Source organism: Stomoxys calcitrans, chromosome 4 (assembly GCF_963082655.1).
Source record: "Stomoxys calcitrans chromosome 4, idStoCalc2.1, whole genome shotgun sequence".
Classification (NCBI taxonomy): domain Eukaryota; kingdom Metazoa; phylum Arthropoda; class Insecta; order Diptera; family Muscidae; genus Stomoxys; species Stomoxys calcitrans.
In genome coordinates this window covers 9,131,246-9,155,359 of record NC_081555.1, presented here as the reverse complement: position 1 = coordinate 9,155,359, position 24,114 = coordinate 9,131,246, and the positions used below count along the sequence as shown (strand labels likewise).

Genomic DNA, 24,114 nt, shown 5'->3' with positions numbered 1-24,114 from the left:
GGACATTGGCATCAAGCACCATACCATAACAAAAAAATAGATAAAACTGCTTACAAAACTTTGTAAATGTCAAGGGTATTGGCATCCTTAAATTGAGTTTATAGTTTAGTTGACACACAAGCAAATCATACCAAAGGCCAGACAAATCGTATGCCAAACAACATACTAGCACTGGAAAAAAAATAGAGGATAATTACGCAATTAACATATAAACTTCCAAGAAGATTTTAAATGGTAGAATCACAATTTATGGAGCTAGGAAAAAAACAAGACCCAAGATCGGTTTATATGGCAGCTATTCCAAAACATTGACCGACTTGATACCAAAACACCACGAGTGATACCAAAACACCACGTGCAAAATTTCAGTCAAATCGGATGAGATATGCGCCCTCTAGAGGCTCAAGTAGTCAAGACCCCAGATCGGTTTATATGGCAGCTATATCAAAACATGGACCGATTTAGCCCATTTACAATCCCAACCGACCTACACTAACAGAAAGTATTTGTGCAAAATTTCAAGCGGCTAGCTTAACACCTTCGAAAGGACGGACGGACATGGCTATGACATGACGATCAAGAGTATATGTACTTCATGAGGTCTCAGACGCATATTTCGAGGTGTTACAAACAGAATGACGAAATAAGTATACCCCCATCCTATGGTGGACGAAATAAAAATATGTAGTATATCACAAATCTACATAATCCAAAAATAATTTTTCAGTGTGTATATGCTAGGTTAGGATTTAAATCTTGGTTTTGAGCTTAAACACAAATTGTATATGTTTTTCTATTGCGATAACTTTGTAATCCAATGGATTCGTAGGACAAAACAAGCATTTAAGATTCCTAGAAACATGCTTTTGTTTCATTAGGAAGACCTAAATTCAGTTAAAGTTGTGCTTACAAGGAAATTTATTTTCAAAGAAAATGTCTTCGTTGTAAATACAATCAACTTTACAAACATGCAATTTTTGCTGATACGATGGTGACATACAAAGCGTTGTAGTAGATAATTATTTCTTTTTATTGTATTTTCTTTTTGAAAAAAAATGAAAAAAATAGGTCATTCCTCCCATTGGTAACACCACTTTCGTGTCGATGACTCCTATCAAGGCTGTGAAAATAAACACTTGGCCGCTTTTATTGGTTACTCTCCATTGTTCTTGGCCAGATAATCGTTTTCATTAAAACAAGTCCTTGAAAAACAACTTGTCATAATAGCCACAAGTGTAGATTTTCACTTGGGTTATACATTAAACCCCCGTTTGCAACCTTAATACAACTGATGGTGTGACAAAACTAGACAAATGGTCTTTTTCCCATGATACGAAGAAGAAGGTAAGGAAATGTTGCGTTAGGTTAGTGCCATAAATTGGAATTAAAACAAAACTCAGTAGGGATAGATAAAAGTCGGGCGGTGTCGACTTTACCTGCACCTACTCTACAAGTAAAAATTCGGGCAATGGATATATGTATATGAGAGCTATATCTAAATGTGAATCGACTTTTTTCGAACATATCGTTCGAAAGATTGTTGTTCCTACCGCCACATAAGTGCAAATCCGGCGATAAATATATATATGAGCTATATCCAAATCTTAACCGATATTGATGAAATCTTGGAAATATGAATAACAAAACAACCCCTGCCAAATTTTGTGGAGGTCGGTTGAAAATTGAAGTCACTACGGCCATTTAAGTGGAAATCGGGCGATACATATATATGGGAGCTATATCCAAATCTGCACCGATTTATAAGAAATCTTGCAGATATGTTAAAATCAGTGACAAAGTAATCTGTGCCCAAAATTGCACAGATCGGTTGAAAATTGTAGTTCCTATGGCCATTTAAGTGGAAATCGGGCGATACATATATACGGGAGCTATATCCAAATCTAAACCGATTTAAAAGAAATCTTGCAGATATGTTGAGACCAGTGACAAAACAATCCATGCCAAATTTTGTGCAGATCGGTTGAAAATTGTAGTAACTACGGCCATTTAATTGGAAATCGGACAATACATATATATGGAAGCTATATCCAAATCTGAAGCGATTTATAAGAAATCTTGCAAATGTGTTAGGATCAGTGCCAAAACAATCTGCGCCAAGTTTTGTGCAGATCGGTTGAAAATTGTAGCTACTGCGGCCATTTAAGTGGAAATCGGGCGATACATATACTTGGGAGCTATATCCAAATCTGGACCGATATCCATGAAATCTTGCAGATATGTTGAGATCAGTAACAAAACAATTCGTGCCCAAAATTGCACAGATCGGTTGAAATTTGTAGTAACTACGGCCATTTAAGTGGAAATCCGGCAATACATATATATGGAAGCTATATCCAAATCTGAACCGATTTATAAGAAATCTTGCAGATATATTAAGATCAATGACGAAACAATCCGTGCCAAATTTAGTGCAGATCAGTTGAAGATTGTAGTTACTACGGCCATTTAAGTGCAAATCGGATACATATATATGGGAGCTATATCTAAATGTGAACCGATTTTCGCCAAAATCAAAAGCGTTCGTCCTTGAGCCAAAAAAGTGATATATGGAAAATTTTGTGACGATTGGGTAACAAATACTACCTGTACTTTGATTACAGGAATACATTGACTCACAGATTCATTCTGTGAATCTGTCAGGACTCACAGGACAGAATCAGGACTCACAGGACAGACGGACATAGCTAAATCGAAACAGAAAGTGATTCCGAGTCGATCGGTATACTTGTCAATGGGTTTATCTTTCTTCCTTCTAGGTATTACAAACAAATGCACTAAATTATACTACCCTGTACCACAGTAGTGGTGTAGGGTATGATGATATGAACAGATGGCAGTTAATTTGAATTTCTTGGTGACAAATTGAAAAAACCTATTAGACAATTAAGGCTATTTAATTAAACTCACAGACAAGGTAAAGGACAGGGCTTTTTGTTTAAGAAAGTTTTTGTTTTTTCTTTTTTTAAACCCACCACCGAAGGATGGAGGTATATTAATTTTGTCATTTCGTTTGCAACACATGGAAATACCAATCTCTGATACTATAAAATTTATATAAAATTGTAAGACAATTTATTTGTCCGTTCCTCTGTCCGTCCTGCAATTGAAATCAAACTCCAGTCTATAAAATTTAAGCTGTTAAGCTGAAAATTTGCACATTGCGGAAAAATGTTCATATATGAATAAGTGCTGTCCAATACATGTTTAAGGTCAATAATAAGGGCCTTCTTTTTATTGCCGAGTTCGCACGGCTTGCCGCAGAGCGAGACCTCATAGTAGAGAAGTTTCTACGGTTATACCTCACTGGTGTTGCCAATAGAAACACGAGCAAGGCGCAACGGAAACTACAGCAGGTCATGATCAGAACTAGACATTGGTTAGAATCCCACAGGGTACATGGAAACACATCCCCACAAAGATAGATATGCGTATCGAGGACGACGCCTTATCCATTAGAAAGCACGTGAAATACCTACACGCAAAAGAGATAATTCGTTTCACATAAAGGAAATTTTCGACAAGTAAATTTCTATTGTGAAAAACGTTGCACTTTGGTTACGATGAAAATACATGATTTTTGAGATAAATTCCTTCAAGAATTTGTGACAAAAATGAAGCTATTTTACCCTGACAATATATCTCATTCTTCATATACAGAATTTTTGTACCTAAGACAACAGTTAAAAAATGTTCACTTTCCGAATTTATCATCCGTATTCGACATAGCTGCTCAATATACTGTCAGTCAAAACAAATAGAAACAATTGTTGTGTATGAGTCTATATGTGTCAATATCAGCGACGAGCACACAATTGCAATAATGTGCGAGCAAGTGTACTTGGACAGTAATGTGCAATAGTGTGAGGAGTTTTGCCCATCACTGTTCTAAACGCTCAAAACGTCACCTTATCGCTCTAGTAGGAGAGACTCAAGAGAATAATTACGCAACTCTTTTATCATTAAAAAGTTTTTGGTTTTACAACAAAAGAAAGGTCCTTTCACCGTAGGTGAGGCTGCTAGAAGGTTTACAATAATGCAACGTTTATGAATAACGTTTGATATGTTGAAGCGATACTTTACATAGTTAAAATAAAAGAAAAATTTTGTAATAAAAGTATTTTGTTTGTCGTAAAAATGTCCCAAACGTTTTATTTTTTTGCCTTGAGGAGTACAACTCTTCACCAAATTGAGGTTTAAAGCCCAGACGCAGTACGCGGCAACAAAAGCTGAGAAGATAACAGCCCAGTTAGGGAGACTAATGACGAACATCGGAGGACCTCTACCCTCTAATGATAGAGGCCTGCAATAGAATTATTTTATATGAAAACGAGATTTGGGGTAAATCTATACAGTCTAAATGCAGGCTAAGTTGCTGCTTTCGGTACAGAGGACGGCCGCTTGAAGAGTCACGTGACGTCAGCTAACCGAACAGTGCCTGAACCCACAGTTCTCGTAATTGCCGGTAAAGTGCTAATAGATATACAGACCCAAGATCGGGTGAAAATATATGATGGTGGAGGGTATAAAAATGTAAAAATAGGAAATTTTTTTGGTCAAAAAACTGTTTTCATTAATTAATATTTATTTAAATATCTTAAGTTTTTCTTTCCTTTTGTAAAGTTGGCATATTCAAGTTGTGTTTTAAGTTAATTTAAACAAGATATGTCAACAAAAACGCGTGCTTCAAAAAAGCACAAAATTTTAAAAACCCCTAGAGTTCTGCACCAAGCAATATTTGTAGGCTCCACAGAAAATTTACTAAAAAAATGCCGATTTGGAAACTAATATCTTCGACGAAATGAGTATTTTGGTTATTGTCGTAAAAAAATTGGACAGCATTCATTTTTATACCCTCCACCATAGGATGGGGGTATACTTACTTCGTCTTTCCGTTTGGAACACCTCGAAATTTTCGTCTAAGACCCTATAAAGTACAAAATTCTTCATCCTCATGACATTTTCAGTCGATCTAGCTATGTCAGTCCGTCCGTCTGTCGAAACTTTTGAAGGAGTAAAGCTAGCCGCTTGAATGGGCCATATCGGTCCAACAACTATGCTAAGTATGGTTTAAATCGGTCCATAACCTGATATAACGGCCATATTAACCGATCTGGGATCTTGACTACTTGAGTCACTAGAAGGCGCGATTCTTATCCGATTTGGCTGAAATTTTGCACGACGTATTAAGTTATGACCTTTAGAGGGCACAATTCTTATCCGATTTGTCTGAAACTGAACTAAGTATGGTTCAAATTGGTGCATAACCTGATATAGCTGCCATATAAACCGATCTGGGATCTTGACTTCTTGAACCTCTGATTTGGCAGAAATTTTGTACAACGGCTTCTCCCGTGACCTTCAACATACATACATCCAATATGGTCTGAATCGATGTATAGCCTGATAATGCCGCTATGTAAACCTATCTTCCGATTATACTTCTTGATCCCCTACAAGGCGCAATTCCTATTCGAATGGACTGAATATTACCCAATGAAATACTATGATCTTCAACACTCAACTATAACTTGATGTAGCTCCGATAGCATAACGATTCTTATCCATTATTCTTTGTTTGTCTAAAAAGAGATATCGCGCAAAAAACTCGACAAATGCAATCCATGATAGAGGGTATATAAGTTTTGGCCCGGCCGAACTTAGCACGCTCTTGCTTGTTTTTTTTTTTAAGGACTCTAGGTCTGCAAAGCATAAAAAAATAGTTATATATCACAATTCGGTTTTTTCTAACAAATTCTTATACCCACCACAATGGGGTGGGGGTATACTAATTTAGTCATTCCGTTTGTAACAAATATTGATATAGGATCCCATAAGGTATATATATATTCTTGATCGTCTCGACATCCTGAATGGATTTAGCCATATCCGTCTGTCTGTCCGTCCATCCGTCTGTCCGGTCGAACGCAGAAGCTGTGAGGATAACGAAGTAAAAGAGACTTTAGAACACCTTCTGTGTCCCGCACTACCAGTCAGAAGGAGTTCCACTTTATGTTCTCATTTCTTTGAGAACCTGTCTGATATAGCGCATTTAAACATTCGCAAGTTATTGGGCCTTTTAAAGTGATCGGGATGGTTCAACTGTAGGAACTAAAAGGTATCTTCTTTCTTCGGTTCCTGTGGTATCACAGTGGATGAAACCGTCTGACAAACTCAAACCAAACCCTAACCTAACCTACATAGCCCCATCCAGGGAGGTCTCGGTTAATTCCCCCATTTGAGATAGGCATACTACTTGTATTCCAGTAATTCTCCGAGTTTACAACTCTTTATTATGGTGCCCATTGTACGCTCCATCGTTTTGAATGGAAGATAAACGTTTTTTTGGCATTCGAATTTACTTAAAATTTGGAGATTAACAATAAGGCTTCCAACCTCACCATATTTGGGAGGTTGGAGACCTGTTTCCTTCATAAAACTCCAATACTACAATACAAGACTTCTTATCACACTATGCTATGTTGAACTAAAGATTCAATCGATTTGCTTGATTAATAATTGATCAGTTATCTCAGCAATCAGGTTTGATTGTGACCGATCCATCCCTGGAATGTCTCTTAGTAGTCCAGTTCAGTCCTTCAAGTAGCTGTAACAAACCTGAAATGCAACGCGGAAAAGATTTGTCTGTATTATTCTGAAGCATGGTTACTTGCGAAAGCCGGTGAGGATGTTCTTGGCTTATTTCAGAGTATAACACTTGGAAAAATATTGGGTTGCCTAAAAAGTAATTGCGGATTTTTCATATAGTCGGCGTTGAAAAATTTTCTGTGAAATATTTAATTTAAATTTAGTTTTGTCATTTTGGAGGCCATGAAATATATAATAAGAACTTTTAAAATTTATATAATATCGTAAAATATATTAGCATTTGAACTAATTCCAGCATTTCTCTTCTTTTTCAGATCCAGAAAAAAAACTTTTGTGTGTCATCAAAAAAATGTCAGCAATAACAAAAAGCAATATACCAGTGAGAAAAAGAGGGTCTTAAGAGCAGCACCACACAGAGTCCAAAACAACAACGAGAGGCTGGTAGAAGGTTACAACAAGAAAAAAGGGCAGCTTTAGCAATTGAACTGCAAAAAGAGTGCCAGTTACTAAGCCACCGCCAAAATAATCTCTCCAACAACAACAACAATAAAAGCTGAAAGTTACTAAACCTCATTTTGAGTTCTGGCTCATGGTGTTGTTGAACTACAACTATTGAGAGTTACATTAACTCTCTGCCTTTTTTGCCAAAAGCAAAACAAAATAAACACCGCAACGGCTAACGTGAGCACCGCCATACCAGGCTCTAGCTGAGCAACTCGCATTTGGTCCCATCTCCATCGCAGAAAGCCAACCCACCCACCCATTCACATTGGGGTCTTTGGTTTAGTTTTGCATTGAAACATTCCGCCACATAGCATGGCCTCGGTCGCCGCTTGGCTGCCATTTGCACGGGCGGCGGCCATTGGTTGGGTGCCCATAGCCACCAATCCTTTGCCTCCAGCTCCCATACCCAAAGATCGCCGCAAAACCGATGATGAGAAGCTGCTGATCAATGTTTCCGGTCGTCGTTTTGAGACTTGGCGCAATACCCTAGAAAAATATCCCGACACCTTGTTGGGCTCCAACGAACGTGAATTCTTCTACGATGAGGACTGTAAAGAGTATTTCTTTGATCGAGATCCTGACATATTTCGCCACATCTTGAACTACTATCGTACCGGGAAATTGCATTATCCCAAACATGAATGTCTCACCAGCTACGATGAGGAATTGGCCTTCTTCGGCATCATGCCCGATGTCATTGGCGACTGTTGCTACGAAGACTATCGCGATCGCAAGCGTGAGAATGCTGAACGTCTTATGGATGACAAACTGTCGGAGAATGGTGATCAGAACCTGCCGCAGCTGACAGACATACGCCAGAAAATGTGGCGAGCCTTCGAGAATCCACACACATCAACTGCAGCCCTAGTGTTCTACTATGTGACCGGCTTCTTTATTGCCGTCTCCGTCATGGCCAATGTGGTGGAAACGGTGCCTTGTGGTCATCGTCCCGGCCGAGCTGGTACACTGCCCTGTGGCGAACGCTACAAAATTGTTTTCTTCTGCTTGGACACAGCCTGCGTCATGATCTTCACCGCCGAATATCTGCTGCGTCTGTTTGCCGCTCCCGATCGTTGCAAATTCGTGCGCAGTGTCATGAGTATCATTGATGTGGTGGCCATTATGCCCTACTACATAGGCCTGGGCATTACGGACAACGATGATGTGAGCGGTGCATTTGTAACGTTGCGCGTCTTCCGCGTATTTCGTATTTTTAAGTTCTCACGTCACTCGCAAGGTCTGCGAATTTTGGGCTACACCCTCAAATCTTGCGCTTCCGAATTGGGTTTCCTGGTATTCTCATTGGCCATGGCCATTATTATATTCGCCACGGTTATGTTCTATGCTGAGAAGAATGTGCATGGTACAAATTTCACCTCAATTCCGGCGGCATTTTGGTATACCATTGTCACAATGACAACATTGGGGTGAGTAGATGCAAAAACAGAAATGGTGACAGAAGACTGACTTATAATTTTTTTTTTTTCGCTTCCAGTTATGGTGACATGGTACCGGAAACAATAGCTGGCAAAATTGTGGGAGGTGTCTGCTCGCTCAGTGGTGTACTTGTGATCGCCTTACCCGTACCTGTTATTGTATCTAACTTTAGTAGAATTTATCATCAAAATCAACGAGCTGATAAACGAAAAGCGCAAAGGGTAAGTAGAAAATATTGGAGACCAAAAAAAAGGAGTGATAAACAATAGTGAAGAAAATAATAAGCTGTAAAGGGCGAGAGCTCGGTCTATATGTCAGCTATATCCAAATCTCCACCGATCTGGACCAAGTTGAAGGGGGATGTCGAAGGGTATAACACAACTCACTGTCTTCAATTTCGGCGAAATTGGACAGTAAATGCGCCTTTTATGGGCCCAAAACCTGAAAGCGAGAGATCGGTCTATATGGCAGCTATATCCAAATCTGGACTGATCTGGGCCAAATTAAAGAAGGATGTCGTAGAGCCTAACACAACTCACTATCCCAAATTTCAGCAAAATCGGATAATAAATGTGGCTTTTATGGGCCCAAGACCCTAAATCGGCGGATCGGTCGATATGGGGGCTATATCTAGATATAATCCGATATAACCCATCTTTGATCTTAACCAGCTTATGGACAAAAAAGAATCTGTGCAGAGTTGCAAACGGAATGACAAAATGAAAAATTTTCATGTGACAAGCCTCGATGTGGCATGGTATGCCATTGACATGTCGTACCATGATATGTCATTAACATGTCATGTCATGGTTTGCCATTGACATGCCATGACTTTTCATTGAAATGACATGTTGTGCGTTTTGGTCACAGTTGTTGAGTTGAGTCATAACCGAACAAGATATGCAAAATTTTAGCCAAATCGGATAAAAATCGCGGTTTGTAAGGGCTTAAGAAGTCAAATCGAGAGATCGGTTTATATGGAAGCTACATCATGTTCTTCGCCGATTTGGACCGTACATGGTTTTTGAGAGTCATAACAGAGCACTGTATGCAAAATTTCAGAAAAATCGGGCTCAAGAAGTCAAATCGGGAGATAGGTTTATATGAGAGCTATATCATGTTCTTGACCGGTTTAGCCCGTACTTGGCACAAACGTTTAAAGCCGAAACAGAAGAATCAGTAAAAATTTGTCAAAATTCGGTCAAAATTTTTAAGAAAAAGTTTTTATGTTTAAAATTTTTTCAATAAAATTTTCTTCTTCTTCCTTTTCACTTTTTCCTTTACAGAAAGCCCGTTTGGCGCGCATACGCATTGCCAAAGCTTCATCAGGCGCTGCATTTGTTAACAAAAAGAAGGCTGCCGAAGCCCGTTGGGCTGCCCAAGAGTCTGGCATTGAACTGGATGACAATTATCGCGATGAGGATATCTTTGAGCTGCAGCATCATCATCTACTGAGATGTTTAGAGAAGACAACGGTAAGTTCTTATGATACAAATGGTGGTGGAAAATCTGATTATTTGGATACTCTTAACCAAAGAATATAGAAACATAGACTTTAAATTAACTATTTTCAAACAAAAATAACGCACATGTTTGACCTAGGAAAATTTTGATAAAAATACTAAATTGGTTTTTTTGAACGACTTAAAAATTAAAAAAAGATTTTTTTATATGACGAATATTTTTTACATAGGTAGAACATACTAAAGAAATGCTAGGCATTATCTGTATCTTCAAGAATTATTTAAAAACGACAAGAGAAAGAGATGAAGTAAAAATGACTCAAGTAATTCATGAACTCGAAAAATTTATTAGGAAGATCGGTCTATATACAGTTATAGTATATTATGGACCAAATGTAATTTTTTCCAAATTTCTTTGAAATCGGGCAATAGATATGCCTAAGACCTAAAATGAGTAATATGGTATGAAACTCTGAGCAAACGAATCGTTACCGAACGAATCGCTTGAGCTTACGAATCACGAAAGCGAATGCAAACGAATCGAACCAAACCAAAACGAACCAATCGTGTAAGCGAACCAATTGTGTAAGCGAATTAATCGCGCAAGACAACTCAACGGGTAAACGAATGAGTCGGATAGGCGAATGAATCGTGGGAAGAATCGCGTAATCGATAAATTATGATAGCGAACGAATTAGGTTAGCAAAAGAATCGCGTAACCCAACGCATGGCGTAAACAAAAATTCACGTACCGACCGAATTACGTTAGCGAACATAACGCGTAAGCGCAGTTATGCCATTAGCGAACGAATCACGTAAGCCGACGAATCACATAAGCGAAAGCCAACGACTCGCCAACCGATACGGGATAGCTTTGAACATCACACAGGGTGGAACATTGAGATCCGATCTGCGTGGTGTTTATTGCTGCCACGAGAAGCTTAGATGCGAGCTACCTGGCGCGTCCACAGGTTATGGATAGTGAAAAGCTCTTTACGGAGTAGCTGCAATGGCAGTCGCGGACAATCAGCGATATCGAGCGTGGAGTCTCAGTGATAGACCGGGCGGCACCGGCTCTTGCACAAATACTGATTGGCTATGATGCTCAATATGATAAGGCAGGATATTGGCGCCTATAAATAACCAATGGCCACGAACGAATCGTGTAAACGAACAAATCGCGAAGGGGAACAAATCACTTGAACGGAAGAATCACATAAGCGAGAAATCGCATAAGGTAACGAATCGCGTAAGCGAACAAATCACATAAATAGACGAATGTAAGCCGAAATTCGCATGAGCAAATGAATCACGTAAGCGGCCAAATCGTGTAAGCGAGAAATCGCGTAAGCGAGAAATCGCGTAAGCGAGAAATCGCGTAAGCGAGAAATCGCGTAAGCGAGAAATCGCGTAAGCGAGAAATCGCGTAAGCCAGAAATCGCGTAAGCGAGAAATCGCGTAAGCGAGAAATCCCGTAAGCGAGAAATCGCGTAAGCGAGAAATCGGGTAAGCGAGAAATCGCGTGAGCGAGAAATCGCGTGAGCGAGAAATCGCGTAAGCGAGAAATCGCGTAAGCGAGAAATCACGTAAGCGAGAAATAGCGTAAGCGAGAAATCGCGTAGGCGAGAAATCGGGTAAGCGAGAAATCGCGTAAGCGAGAAATCGCATAAGCGAGAAATCGCATAAGCGAGAAATCGCATACGCGAGAAATCGCATAAGCGAGAAATCGCATAAGCGAGAAATCGCGTAAGCGAGAAATCGCGTAAGCGAGAAATCGCGTAAGCGAGAAATCGCGTAAGCGAGAAATCGCGTAAGCGAGAAATCGCGTAAGCGAGAAATCGCGTAAGCGAGAAATCGTGTAAGCGAGAAATCGCGTATGCGAGAAATCGCGTAAGCGAGAAAATGCCAATAATTCATGTAATCGCGTAAGCGAGAAAACACGAATGAATCATGTAAGCGGCAAAATCGTGTAAGCAAGAAATCGCTTAAGTAAGAAATCTCGTTAGCGAGAAATCTCGTTAGCGAGAAATCTCGTTAGCGAGAAATCTCGTTAGCGAGAAATCTCGTTAGCGAGAAATCGCATAAGCGAGAAATCGCGTATATGAGAAATCGTGTAAGCGCACGAATCGTGTGAATGGACGAATCATATTTGCAAGAAATCGCACAAGCAAAAGAATCGCGTAAACGAACGATTAACATAAATGAACGTGTTGCGTAAGCCAAAATTCGCATAAGCGAATGAATCATGTAGGTGACCAAATCGCGCAAGCCTAAAATTACTGAATGGAACTATTCGCCGTAGCTGAAAAGTTTATCGTTGCATATCTAGAGTGCATAGGAATCCAATTGATAACTCAGGGTTTTGCCTTGGGAAATTGGGAGGAGTATACTGATCTTCCTATATGGGATCTAACCTAGCGTAAAGATTAACTAGATGGAGTAGATTAAGAATAGGTAAAATTTAAGTAGCAATCTGCAATTTACCCCTCTTAGACGTTTTCGTCTATAGTGTTACCACAGGAGCAGAAGAAGAAAGATGCCTTCTGGTTCTTAACATTAAACCAACCAGACTGCATTAAAAAGTCCAACAACTAGCGAACCTTCGCAGTAACATTAGAAGAAAGATGCCTTCTGGTTCTTAACATTGACCCAACCAGACTGCATTAAAAAGCCCAACATCTAGCGAACCTTCGCATCCCCTAATTCAGACAAGATCTCAAATACCATTGTGGAACACACAAAGACATCAGATGTTCTGTAGTCTACTGTTCCTCGACGTCCTCGCAGTTTCTGCAGAAATCGTTACTGAATTTAGCTGGTAAAGAAATTGAAATTGCATTCAAATATGGTCAATGACCTCTTTCTGTTTATTGTACAGATTTTTTTCATTATAATGAGCGAGAAAGAAACTGCTAAAGTTGAGACTATAAAAATTTCATGAAGCAGACTTATAAGAATATTGGAACAGAATTTTAAAATTGAGATGAATTTTTTTTTTTTTAAATAAAGATTCCTTGCATTTGAAATTGAACTTTCTCTTTGTTTGCGAGTATCCAAATATCTGCAATATTTTATTCAAATTATGTACCCTTGTTGCATTAGTAATAGTTTTCATTTTCACTTTATTGTTTTCTTTATATATCTTTCTTTCCATTTTTTTCTTTGGAACAATTATTTGTTAATTTTAATTTTAAACCAAATGATTTTCTTCTTTTTTATATGAAAACAAAAAAAAAAACAACAGATGTAGCAACCATTTGTTCTAATTACAAAAAGCAATGACAACATATGTATTTTTTATAAAATCTAAAATTACAAAAAAAAACTAAACCTTTTTCAAAAAATGAAACCTCTCCCCAAACAAAAACAAAAAAATCTACAATTCGAACTTAAAGCAAGCAACAGAAAATCTAATGAGTAACCAACCAAAACCAAAAAAAACACACGACCAATTCTTAAATTAACACAAACTGAAAAGAAAAAAAACACAAAACATTTGTGAAAACTAGAAGCAAGATAACACGAAAAGTGCGTATTTTTTAAAGAAATATTTTTTTCCAAAAACAAAATTAACAAAAAAAGAAAATGTAATTGTTAATTCTTTGTAAACTCTATCTTTTGTGTGCCATAATTGTTTGTTTTCAACTTTCTCTTTATTCGTTTTGGTTTCAGTTATAACTATTAGTTTAAATTTGTTTTTAGTTAAGCTGTTTGATTTTATTCTCTATTAATGTCTATAAACTATGATTTCCTTTTGATGAACTTGTTTTCCAACTTCCTACTACCTATCTATCCTATGCTATCCTAATCTAACTATACTATGTAAATGTAATTTTTATTGAACTAGTTGTTGTTTTTCTTTCTAAGATGTATTTGCCATTTTCAAACTGAGACTAAGTAAATTGAAAAAAAATTAAATAATAAAACAAAATCGATATAAAAATCCCATTTAGTTTTTAAGTTGATTTTTGTAAAAAAAATATATATGAAAAATCCAAGATTTTTTGTATAATTCTATTCACTCATAGCATAATTTGATTTTCTTAAACTTCCAATTAATAATTAATTAAAAATTAATTAATTTTAGTTTTTTTCTAATGATAATTAAATAAAATTTTCTTAAAAAAAGAAACCTTACAAAAAACCAAAGTTTTTCTTTTGAATTCTTCTTCACCATAACATTTTCATTTCCATTTTCATTTGCTTTCTTTCTATCACTTTTCATTTTTCATAATTTAAGCACCTTTCGAACATCTATACACATTCCCTCCCCCACACACACAAAAAGAAAAACTCATTGCTGAAGAAAAAACCCAGCTTATTGCCTTTGAAATGAAATGAATTTGCATTACGTTTTGAAATTTTTTTTTGATCTGAAGGCTATAGACCCAAATGACATACTACTGGCTAAGGCAAGTGTAAGTATTGAAAGTCAAGTTTTAAGGGTTAGCCTTTGCCACTAGAGGCCTTAGAGAATTTTTAACCATTATAGTGAATTTTCTCCCAGCTAGCTTTAGACTACATTATGAAGCATAATTCCCCCTCCCTCCAAATAGCATAAATGTACAGACCATTGATTGTGTAACACTAAGTTCCTGTATACGCATCAAAAATCAAAATTTAGGATTTAATACAAAAGGTAATTGGATTTGCCAATGATTTTAGGATTACTTTTTCTAATATTCTGGTGTAGTAAATATTTTATTTATTAAAAAAAAATGTCAACAAATGCACTATTCTATATAGAGTTCAAATTATGAAGAAATCACAACCAAAACCTCTGTAAATTAAACCTATTCAAATATAAAATTTTTCTAGCATATTTAGGCTTAAAAATTTTTTTAAGGTTTTTCCTCAATTTATTCTGAAGGTCCATGATGATCTGACTGTTTTTTCTCGAAATTTAAAAAAAAAAACTTTTCTTATACCACTTTTTACAGACATCGTTTACAGATAGTAGTAGCACTTGATAGATTTATTCTTGCACTTCACCACAAATACATTTGTTTAAAATCACCTATAGCAGGATCAATATGTCATAGCCAATGAGGAAATGATTCTATTCATGTAAAAACTAAGTTCTGCATATCTCAATACAAGCCTTTTTTATAACCACCATCGTAGGATAGGGGGTATATCCACTTAGTCATTCCGTTTGCAATACATCGAAATATCAATTTCCGACCCTACAAAGGATATATATTTCGGATCGCCGTAAAATTCTAAAACGATTTAACGATGTCCGTGTGTCTGTCCCTCCATCTGTTGTAATAACTCTTTAGCCTTCAAAAAATGAGATATTGAGCTGAAATTTGGTAAAGATACGTCTTTTTTTGATGCACGCTGGTTAAGTTCTTGGCCCAAATCAGAAATTTGAAGCAGTGAGTAGCTTAAGGCTTCCCGACATCTGACTCAAATATGGTTCAGATTGGACTATATTTAGATATAGCTGCCATATAGACAGATCTCCCGATGTGTCTGAGACCCATAAAAGCTTTATTTATTATCCGATTTCGCTGAAATTTGAAACAGAGGTTTAAGTTAAGCCTCCCGACATCTAACCTAAATATAGTTCAGATCGGACTATATCCAGATATAGGTGCCATATAGGCCAATCTCCCGAAAAAGGGCCCGAAACCCATAAAAGCTTTATTTCTCAACCCGATTTCGATGAAATTTGAAACGGTGAGTAGTTTTATGACTCCCAACATAGGACCCAAATATGGTTCAGATCGGACTATATCTAGATATAGCTGCCATATAGGTCGATCTCCCGATAAAGGGTCTGAAACTATGCCTCCCAACATAGGATCCAAATATGGTTCAGATCGGACAATATAAAGATATAGCTGCCATATAGACCGATCTGCCGATAAAGGGTCTGAAGTCCATAAAAGCTTTATATTTTAAACGATTTCGATGAAATTTGAAACGGTGAGCAGTTTTATGCCTCCCAACATAGGATCCAAATATGGTTCAGATCGGACTATATCTAAATATGGCTGCCATATAGACCGATCTGCCGATAAAAGGTCTGAAACCCATCAAGCTTTATTTTTTAACCGATTTCGATGAAATTTGAAACCCTGAGGAGTTTTATGCCTCCCAACATAGGACCCAAATATGGTTCAGATCGGATTATATTTAGATATAGCTGCCATATAGACCGATCTGCCGATAAAGGGTCAGAAGCCTATAAAAGCTTTATTTTTATCCGATTTGGCTGAAATTTGCCGAATTTGGGTGCATAAGTTATCCAATTTTCACCGGATTGTGACGGAAGGTGATTTACATATATACCTGAGGTGGTGGGTATCCAAAGTTCGGCCCGGCCGAACTTAACGCCTATTTACTTGTTTAGTAATGCTTTAAGAAGTGAGTGTTCGATACGCCAAAATTTGTTCGTTTAGAATGTGTACATATATCATTGATGTCATGGTTGGGTTGGTTTTTTAAAAGGGAATGTATGGACATGCTTCGGTATGGGCGGTCAACTGAAAATGTTCAAGGATGGGTGACATTACATAGTTGGTGTTGTTGTCGCAGTTTGTTGTGTTCTATCTTTCGTCTGCTTGATTCTGTTGAGTATCAAGACCCAGTAACTCTGCGACTAAGATGGGGTGCGTCCACGGAGATTTGGGTCTGTGTCGAGTGGGTCTGGCTGGGCAGTTAAAGAGGTGACGTGTATCGTTTGATCACTGGTTACAATTGGGACATACATCTTGCACGTCGAGTGGGTCTGGCTGGGCAGTTAAACAGGTGACGTGTATCCTGTGGTCCCTGGTTACAATCGGGACATAAATACATCTTGCACGTCGGCATCAATTCTTGCTCTGTAGGAGTCGAGATGGCATCTGCCGGAACATAACTACTTTGTTTTGCAGGGGGAGGTCAATTTCTTCAGGTGCAAATGGAGAACGTCATTCTGCAAGTACCATATTCCACTGATTGATATTCAGTCTAGACTCGCTTGATATGCTTTCTGACTGAGTTTGTATTTCAATTATTTTGGTTTCAAGACGTCAAATCAAATTAGGGGGGCCTATATCACTATATTGAAAGATTCAGATAAAACTTGGATCTGATGTTGTAAGTCATAAGATAGGATTTTGGGCCAAATTTCAGCCAAATCAGTTAAAAATTTAGGCTTCTAAGGGCTTAAGACTTCAAATACGGGGTTCAGTTTATATTGGAGCTATATTTGTTTAAAGACCGATTCGGTCATAAATGAAGTCTTTGTACCAAATTTCAGTGAAATCGGATGAAAATTGAGGCTCCTAAGGGCTCAAGAAGTCAAAGGTGGGATCGGTTTATATGAAGACAATATCTGTTTATAGACCGATATGGGTTATACGTGGCATTGATGTTGGAAATCCTAACTCAAATCTTTGTTCCAAATTTTAGCTGAATTGAATGAAAATTGAGGCCTGGAAGGGATCAAGAAGGCAAATCGTGGCATCTTTTTATATGGGGGCTATATCCAAATCTGAACCGATATGGCCCATTTGCATTCCCTAACGACCTTCATCAATTTGAAGTACCTATGCAAACTTTTACGCTTTCGACCGCTATCGTGATTTCGACAGAGATACGGACGGACATGGCTAGATCGACTCAGAGTGCAGGGACGATCCAAAATAAATGTACTTTATGGGGTCACAGATCAATATTTCGATGTGTTACAAACGGCATGACTAATGGATGTAAAAAAATTTAAAAGGGCATGGGATTTGCATCATTGTCCTACGAACTAAAAATAGCCATGCGTGAACTTGCCTACACAGAAAATAATACAAATCGGTTTCAATCACGACATTAATTGATCCAATTAATTTTTTAATTGAAACTGCTTCACTCATGAAAATGATAATATCAATCACAGTTTTTGAAAAAGGTGGTTGAAAAAATTTCAATTCAATTTAAACCAGTAGGGAAAGGCAAAAGTCGGGCGGGGCCGACTATGTAAAACCCTACAACACCGAGAATATGTACTTCTTTTAATACATGGAACCTATGTTGAAATATATTCAGACCTTAATTTTGCATACCTATTAAAATATTAAAAATAACCTTGTAAGATTTTCTTACATTAGGACCTAAATTGTGGCTACTACCGTCTTTAAGGGCCACCTCGGATAAAATGTATATGTCGGAGCTTTGTCTAAATCTGGACCGACTTTGATGAAATTTTGAACATGTATTGGGATTATATATAAAATGTCTCATGCTAAATTTTGTGAAGATCGGACAAAAACTGTGGCTTCTGCAAACGACCTACGCTAATAGGATATATTTGTGTACAATTTCAATCGGTCCATAATCTGATATAGAAGATCGATATTTATGGCGATCTTAGTTCTTGACTTTTTGAGCCAATAGAGGGCGCAGTTTGCATCCGATTTAGCTGAAATTTTGCATGGGGTGTTCTGTTATCACTTCCAATAACTGTGCTTAGTATGGTACAAATCGGTACATAACCTGATATAGCTGCCATATAAACTCTTCACTTCTTATGTCCCTATAGGGCGTAATTCTTATTCGATTTGGCTGAAATTATGCATGAAGTGTTTTGTTATGACTTCCAGTAACTGTTCTAATGATTGATTTAAATTGGTCCATAACCTAATATAGCTGCAATATAATCCGAACTTGGATCTTGACTTATTGAGCCACTAGAGGGCGCAAATCTTATACGAATTGGCTGAAATTTTGAACAACCGCTTCTCCCATGAACTTCAACATACGTGTCCAATATGGTCTGAAGCGGTCTATAGCCTGATACAGCTCCTATATAAATCGATCTCACGATTATGCTTCTTGAGCGCCTACAAGGCGCAATTCTTATCCGAATGGACTAAAATATTACCCAATGACTTCAACATTAAATTCATTTATGGTTCGAATCGGACTATAACTTGATATATCTCCAATAGCATAACAACTTGCCTAATACTCCTAATATCCGTTATTCTTTGCTTGTCCTGTAAAGTATATATATTCTCGATCAGCGTAAAAATCTAAGACGATCTAGCCCTGTCCGTCCGTCTGTCCGTTGAAATCACACTATAGTCTTTAAAAATAGAGATATTGAGCTAAAATTTAGCACATATTCTTTTTTTGTCCATAAGCAGGTTAAGTTCGAAGATGAGCTATATCGGACTACATCTTGATATAGCCCCATAAAGACCGATCCGTCGATTTAGGGTTTTAAGTCCATAAAAGCCACATTTGTTATCCGATTTTGCTGAAATTTGGAACAGCGAGTTATGTTAGGCTCTTCGACATCATTCTTCAATTTGGCCCAGATCGGTACAGATTTTGATATAGCTGCCATATAGAGGCCACCGTAGCGCAGAGGTTACCATGTCCGCCTATGACGCTGAACGCCTAGGTTCAAATCCTGACGAGACCATCATAAAAAATTTTCAGTGGTGGTTTTCCACTCCTAATGCTGGCAACATTTGTGAGGTACTATGCCATGTAAAACTTCTCTCCAAAGAGGTGTCGCACTGCGGCACGCCGTTCGGACTCGGCTATAAAAAGTAGGCCCCTTATCATTGAGCTTAAAACTTGAATTGGGCTGCACTCATTGATATGCGAGAAGTTTGCCCCTGTTCCTTAGTGGAATGTTCATGGGCAAAATTTGCATTTTTTGCCATATAGGCCGATCTCTCGATTTAAGGTTTTGGGCCCATAAAAGGCGCATTTATTGTCCGATTTTGCCTAAATTTGGGAGTTGTGTTAGCTTCTTTGACATCCTTCTTCAATTTGGCCCAGATCGATCCAGATTTGGATATATCTGCCATATAGACCGATCTCTCGATTTAAGATTTTGGGCCCATAAAGGCGCATTTATTGCCCGATTTTTCTAAAATTTGGGACAGTGAGTTGTTTTAGGTTCTTTGACATCCTTCTCTAATTTGGCCCAGATCGATCCAGATTTGGATATAGCTGCTATAAAGGCCGATCCGCCGATTTAGGGTCTTAGGCCCATAAAAGCCACATTTATTATCCGATTTTGCTGAAATTTGGGACAATGAGTTATGTTAGGTTCTTTGACATCCTTCTTCAATTTGGCCCAGATCGGTCCAGATTTTGATATAGCTGCCATATCGACCGATCCGCCGATTTAGGGTCTTATACCCATAAAAGCCACATTTATTATCCGATTTTGCTGAAATTTGGGACAGTAAGTTGTGTTAGGCCAGTCGACGTTCTTATTTAATTTGGCCCAGATCAGTCCAGATTTGGATATAGCTGTCATATAGACCGATCTCTCGACTTTAGGTTTTGGGCCCATAAAAGGCGCATTTATTATCCGATTTTGCTGAAATTTGGAACAGTGAGTTATGTTAGGCTCTTCGACATCATTGGATATAGCTGCCATATAAACCGATATCTCGATTTAAGGTTTTGGGCCCATAAAAGGCTCATTTATTTTCCGATGTCGCCGAAATTTGGAACAGTGAGTTGTGTTAGGCTCTTCGACATTTTTCTGAAACGTGGTTCAAATCGGTCCAGATTTGGATATAGCTGCCATATAGACCAATATCTCGATTTAAGGTCTTGGCCGCATAAAATGCGCATTTATAATCCGATTTCACTGAAAGTTGACACAGTGACTTATGTTGGTCTTTTCGAAATCCGTGTCGTATATGGTACAGATCGGTTTATTTTTGGATAAAGTTACTTAAAAGACCAATATTTTGTTATACACAATTGAACAATGACTTGTACTTTGGTCCAAATCGGATCAAATTTCGATATAGCTGCTATGGGACATAAGGTATGCATTTTTCACCGGATTTGGACAAAAGGTGGTTTACATATATACCTGAGGTGGTGGGTATCCAAAGTTCGGCCCGGGCTAATTTAACGCCTTTTTACTTGTTAAATGAAAAATTTTTTGGTATTTTTTCTGTGTAGTGTGAATTAGGTGTGAAAAAAAATTTTTTTTTTCAAAATTCTATTGTCTTCCGCTCAAATTAATGATATGATTCTAAGGAAAGAAAAAGAGAATAACGTTTTTAATTACATTGTCCTTGTCTTTTAAATTCGAGGTAAGCTTTTCTTTGAAAATATGAACTTTTCCCTCTTCCAAGAGAATAAAGGATTCATTAGCATATCTTTAACAAGTTTCAACATATTTCATGTCATCTGACACTTCAAAGTTCCATAATTTCTTTTAATATCATTTAATTAATTTAATATTTCTGTTCGTCATTAATGTGTGTCTCTCCACCCCCTGTTCACGCCGTCGTTCATTCTATCTACTAAATACCTACCTACCTAATGCCTAATGTCGTTGTGAATGTGTTGTCTCTGATATGTCTGTGTGTCTCATTTTAAATGTTTTATGGTCCCCGGTGTACAACATCAAACCAACAAGCGAACATCTCAAAGCATTATTAAGGACATGCAAGCATTAACGATAGCCAACTTTTCCATAAAAGAAAGTTTAATGAATGCCTTATGTCACATGTCATAAAATCAAAAAAAAAAAAATATCTTAAAACACATAGAAAATTTCCTTCTAACTGGTGTTGTGTATGACAAAAAAAAAGTTCTTTTAATGCTAATGATTGGTAACTAATTTTGTTTTGGTAATAGCTAGCTCTTTAGTGAATTGATATGGAAAAACATTAACATTTGGACAAAAACAAAACATGTGTTGTTTTACACCCTTTGGCTACTTGTTCCATACTACTATCATCTTGTCTTTTATTAGATAGTTGAAAGCTTTCCTTTCTAAACATCATCTAAGAGTTTCATGATAACTGCCATCCACTAAGTCACCCGAGATAAATATTGCGTCTTAAATGTTTCAAAAAAAAATATTAAAAAAAAAAAATTCTAATAAATGTATAAACACCATTTTCATGTTGTTTGTTGTCAATTGCTTATAAAAATGTACATTTTGATTAAAAAACAAAAAAAAATTATTACTTTTGTTGCTTTGTGTTTAATTAATATAAAAAAAACTAATTACAAATTTAATTAATTTTTTAGAAAAAAAATTTTTTAAAAATATTTTTCTTATTTTTTTTTTGTTCAATACTCTAAAGGATCGTGAATTTGTGGAATTGGAAATACCCTTCAATGGAGGCCAGCCCAAGCGTCCCAGATCCCCCTCTCCCATGGCCAGTCCGGCTCATTCCACCAACAGTGCCATGGGTCTGGTGCAATCATGTTGTGGACGTTGCTGTTCCCAACGTTATCAGGTAAGTGTTCTTTTTCTTTTCCTTTCCTTGAAATTGGATTTTTTTCTAAATATTTTCTGTGTGGCCAGGCCTGTGGAAAATATATGCCCGCCACCGGTAACGCTCAAAGTAACCAAAACAATCAACCCATGGATGGCACCTATCTGGTGGAGGCCTCATTCTAGACCTGATTTCTTAAAATCCAAACAACCAACTACTTTAACTAGTTATGTAGTCTTTAAAAACCCATCTCTTAAGATTTTTATTTATTTTCATATGGTTTATGGTTTAGACCATAAATCCCTCTTAACAACAACAAAAAGTTTCAACTAGGGGAGCTTAAAAATATGAAAAAAAACACACACACAAATTGAGAAACAAAAAACCCAATACTCAAATGAAAACCAAAATGTTATCAATAAATAGTTCAATAATAATTTTAAAACAAAACAATAACAAAAAATAAATTATTAAAAAAATAAATTTCTTAGAGATTAACACAAGAAAATGATAACTTAGAGGAACTGAAAACAAAACAGTTGAGAAAAAAGAATTAATCTCCCAACAACAAAGAAAAACTTTAAATTCAAACACAATTTCGGTGTTAACTCGCAATTAAGAAAGTTGACTTTCTCATTATAAGTTTTTTTTTTAATTACTTTTAGTTCAAACTGTTAAATAGTGTCATAGTCTAAAAACAAAATAACTATCAAGGAAAAGAAAAATAGTTTTAAAATAAAAAAAAAAAAATTTAGAAAAAATTTTCAAAATTAAAAAAAACTCCTAATTTTCCCTTATTATGAAAAAAGAAAACAAAATTTTGATTAAGTAGCAAATATATGAAATAAAAAAAAAATAATTTTATTTAATTTTTGTAATACTCCTAATAAAACTATCATAGATTTTAGCCAACTCCCCCTTAACATAGAAAAAACAAAACAAAATTGGTTTAAGATTTTTTTTCTTTTCCAAAACCAAAAAAAAAAAAAATAAACCAAATCAACCTTAAAATCAAAAATTGGTCATAAGTTTCTAGAAGAAAAAAATTAAAAAAAAAAAAAAAATTCAACCATTCCATAAGCCCCCACTCAATTCTGTTTCAAGATAAACCCACTATTAATTTTCAAAAAAAAAAAAACACACCCTCTCAATTAGTAACACAGAACTATAAAAACAAGAATTAAAAGAAAGAAGAATGCTGCCAAAAACAAGAATTCATAAAAAAAAACAATTGTTAAACTATCATGAAAAAGAAACTCCCACAATAAAGAAAAACTAATATTCATTCATTGAAAATTTTTTGCTAATGAATGAAAATCTCCCCCCTTTAATTAACTAAACAAAGAATTCATTATAACTAAACAAACAAACCAGAAGAATAAGAAAAAAAAAAAATAAAAAAAGAACAAAAAATACATGCAAAAACCTCAAAACACAAAATGAGAACATAATTTAACTTCCATGCTCTAAGCTGTTCTTTGAATTTTTTTGTGTGTGTCTGTGTCTATAAACTAAAAACTAAAAAAAAAGAAATTAAGAACAAATTGAAAAAAAAAACACAAAAACATTTAAACGAAAAGAAATAACAGAAACCCTCAGCAACAAGAAGAAAAAAGAGAATTAAGTAAAAGATGAAAAAATAAAATTGTAAAAAAAATTAATAAGAAAATGAATAAATAAAAGAAAATATTATTTTAGTGTAAATGTTAATAATAAAAAAAAAATAAAAATCTTTTATTTTAGGAAAGAAAAGGGATGAGTAAATATTTAAGATAAAAACAAAAATACATAATTTAATAAAAAGAAATAATCATTGAGCTCGTCTCGAAAGAAAAACAACCAAAAATTTTATAATGTAATGATCTTCGCCCTAACAGTCAAAA

At 36.4% G+C, this 24,114-nt stretch overlaps 1 protein-coding gene across 4 annotated transcripts in view; it reads left to right on the top strand.

The window, feature by feature from the left end:
• LOC106081414 (potassium voltage-gated channel protein Shal) overlaps positions 1-23,861 on the top strand; it is a 63,459-nt gene extending 39,598 nt beyond the window's left edge. For 2 of the 4 annotated variants that reach the window (XM_013243336.2, XM_013243338.2), the window contains exons 2-7: positions 6,942-8,558; positions 8,627-8,789; positions 9,855-10,043; positions 14,411-14,449; positions 22,097-22,252; positions 22,321-23,861. In XM_013243336.2, coding sequence (XP_013098790.1) covers positions 7,444-8,558; positions 8,627-8,789; positions 9,855-10,043; positions 14,411-14,449; positions 22,097-22,252; positions 22,321-22,416 — 1,758 coding nt within the window. In that variant the 5' untranslated portion in view covers positions 6,942-7,443 and the 3' untranslated portion in view covers positions 22,417-23,861. Of the gene's footprint in view, positions 1-6,941; positions 8,559-8,626; positions 8,790-9,854; positions 10,044-13,275; positions 13,560-14,410; positions 14,450-22,096; positions 22,253-22,320 lie in introns of those variants that run through there. The other 2 variants (XR_009398043.1, XM_013243339.2) reach the window with 2 other exon arrangements.
• Positions 23,862-24,114: the final 253 nt, after the last annotated feature.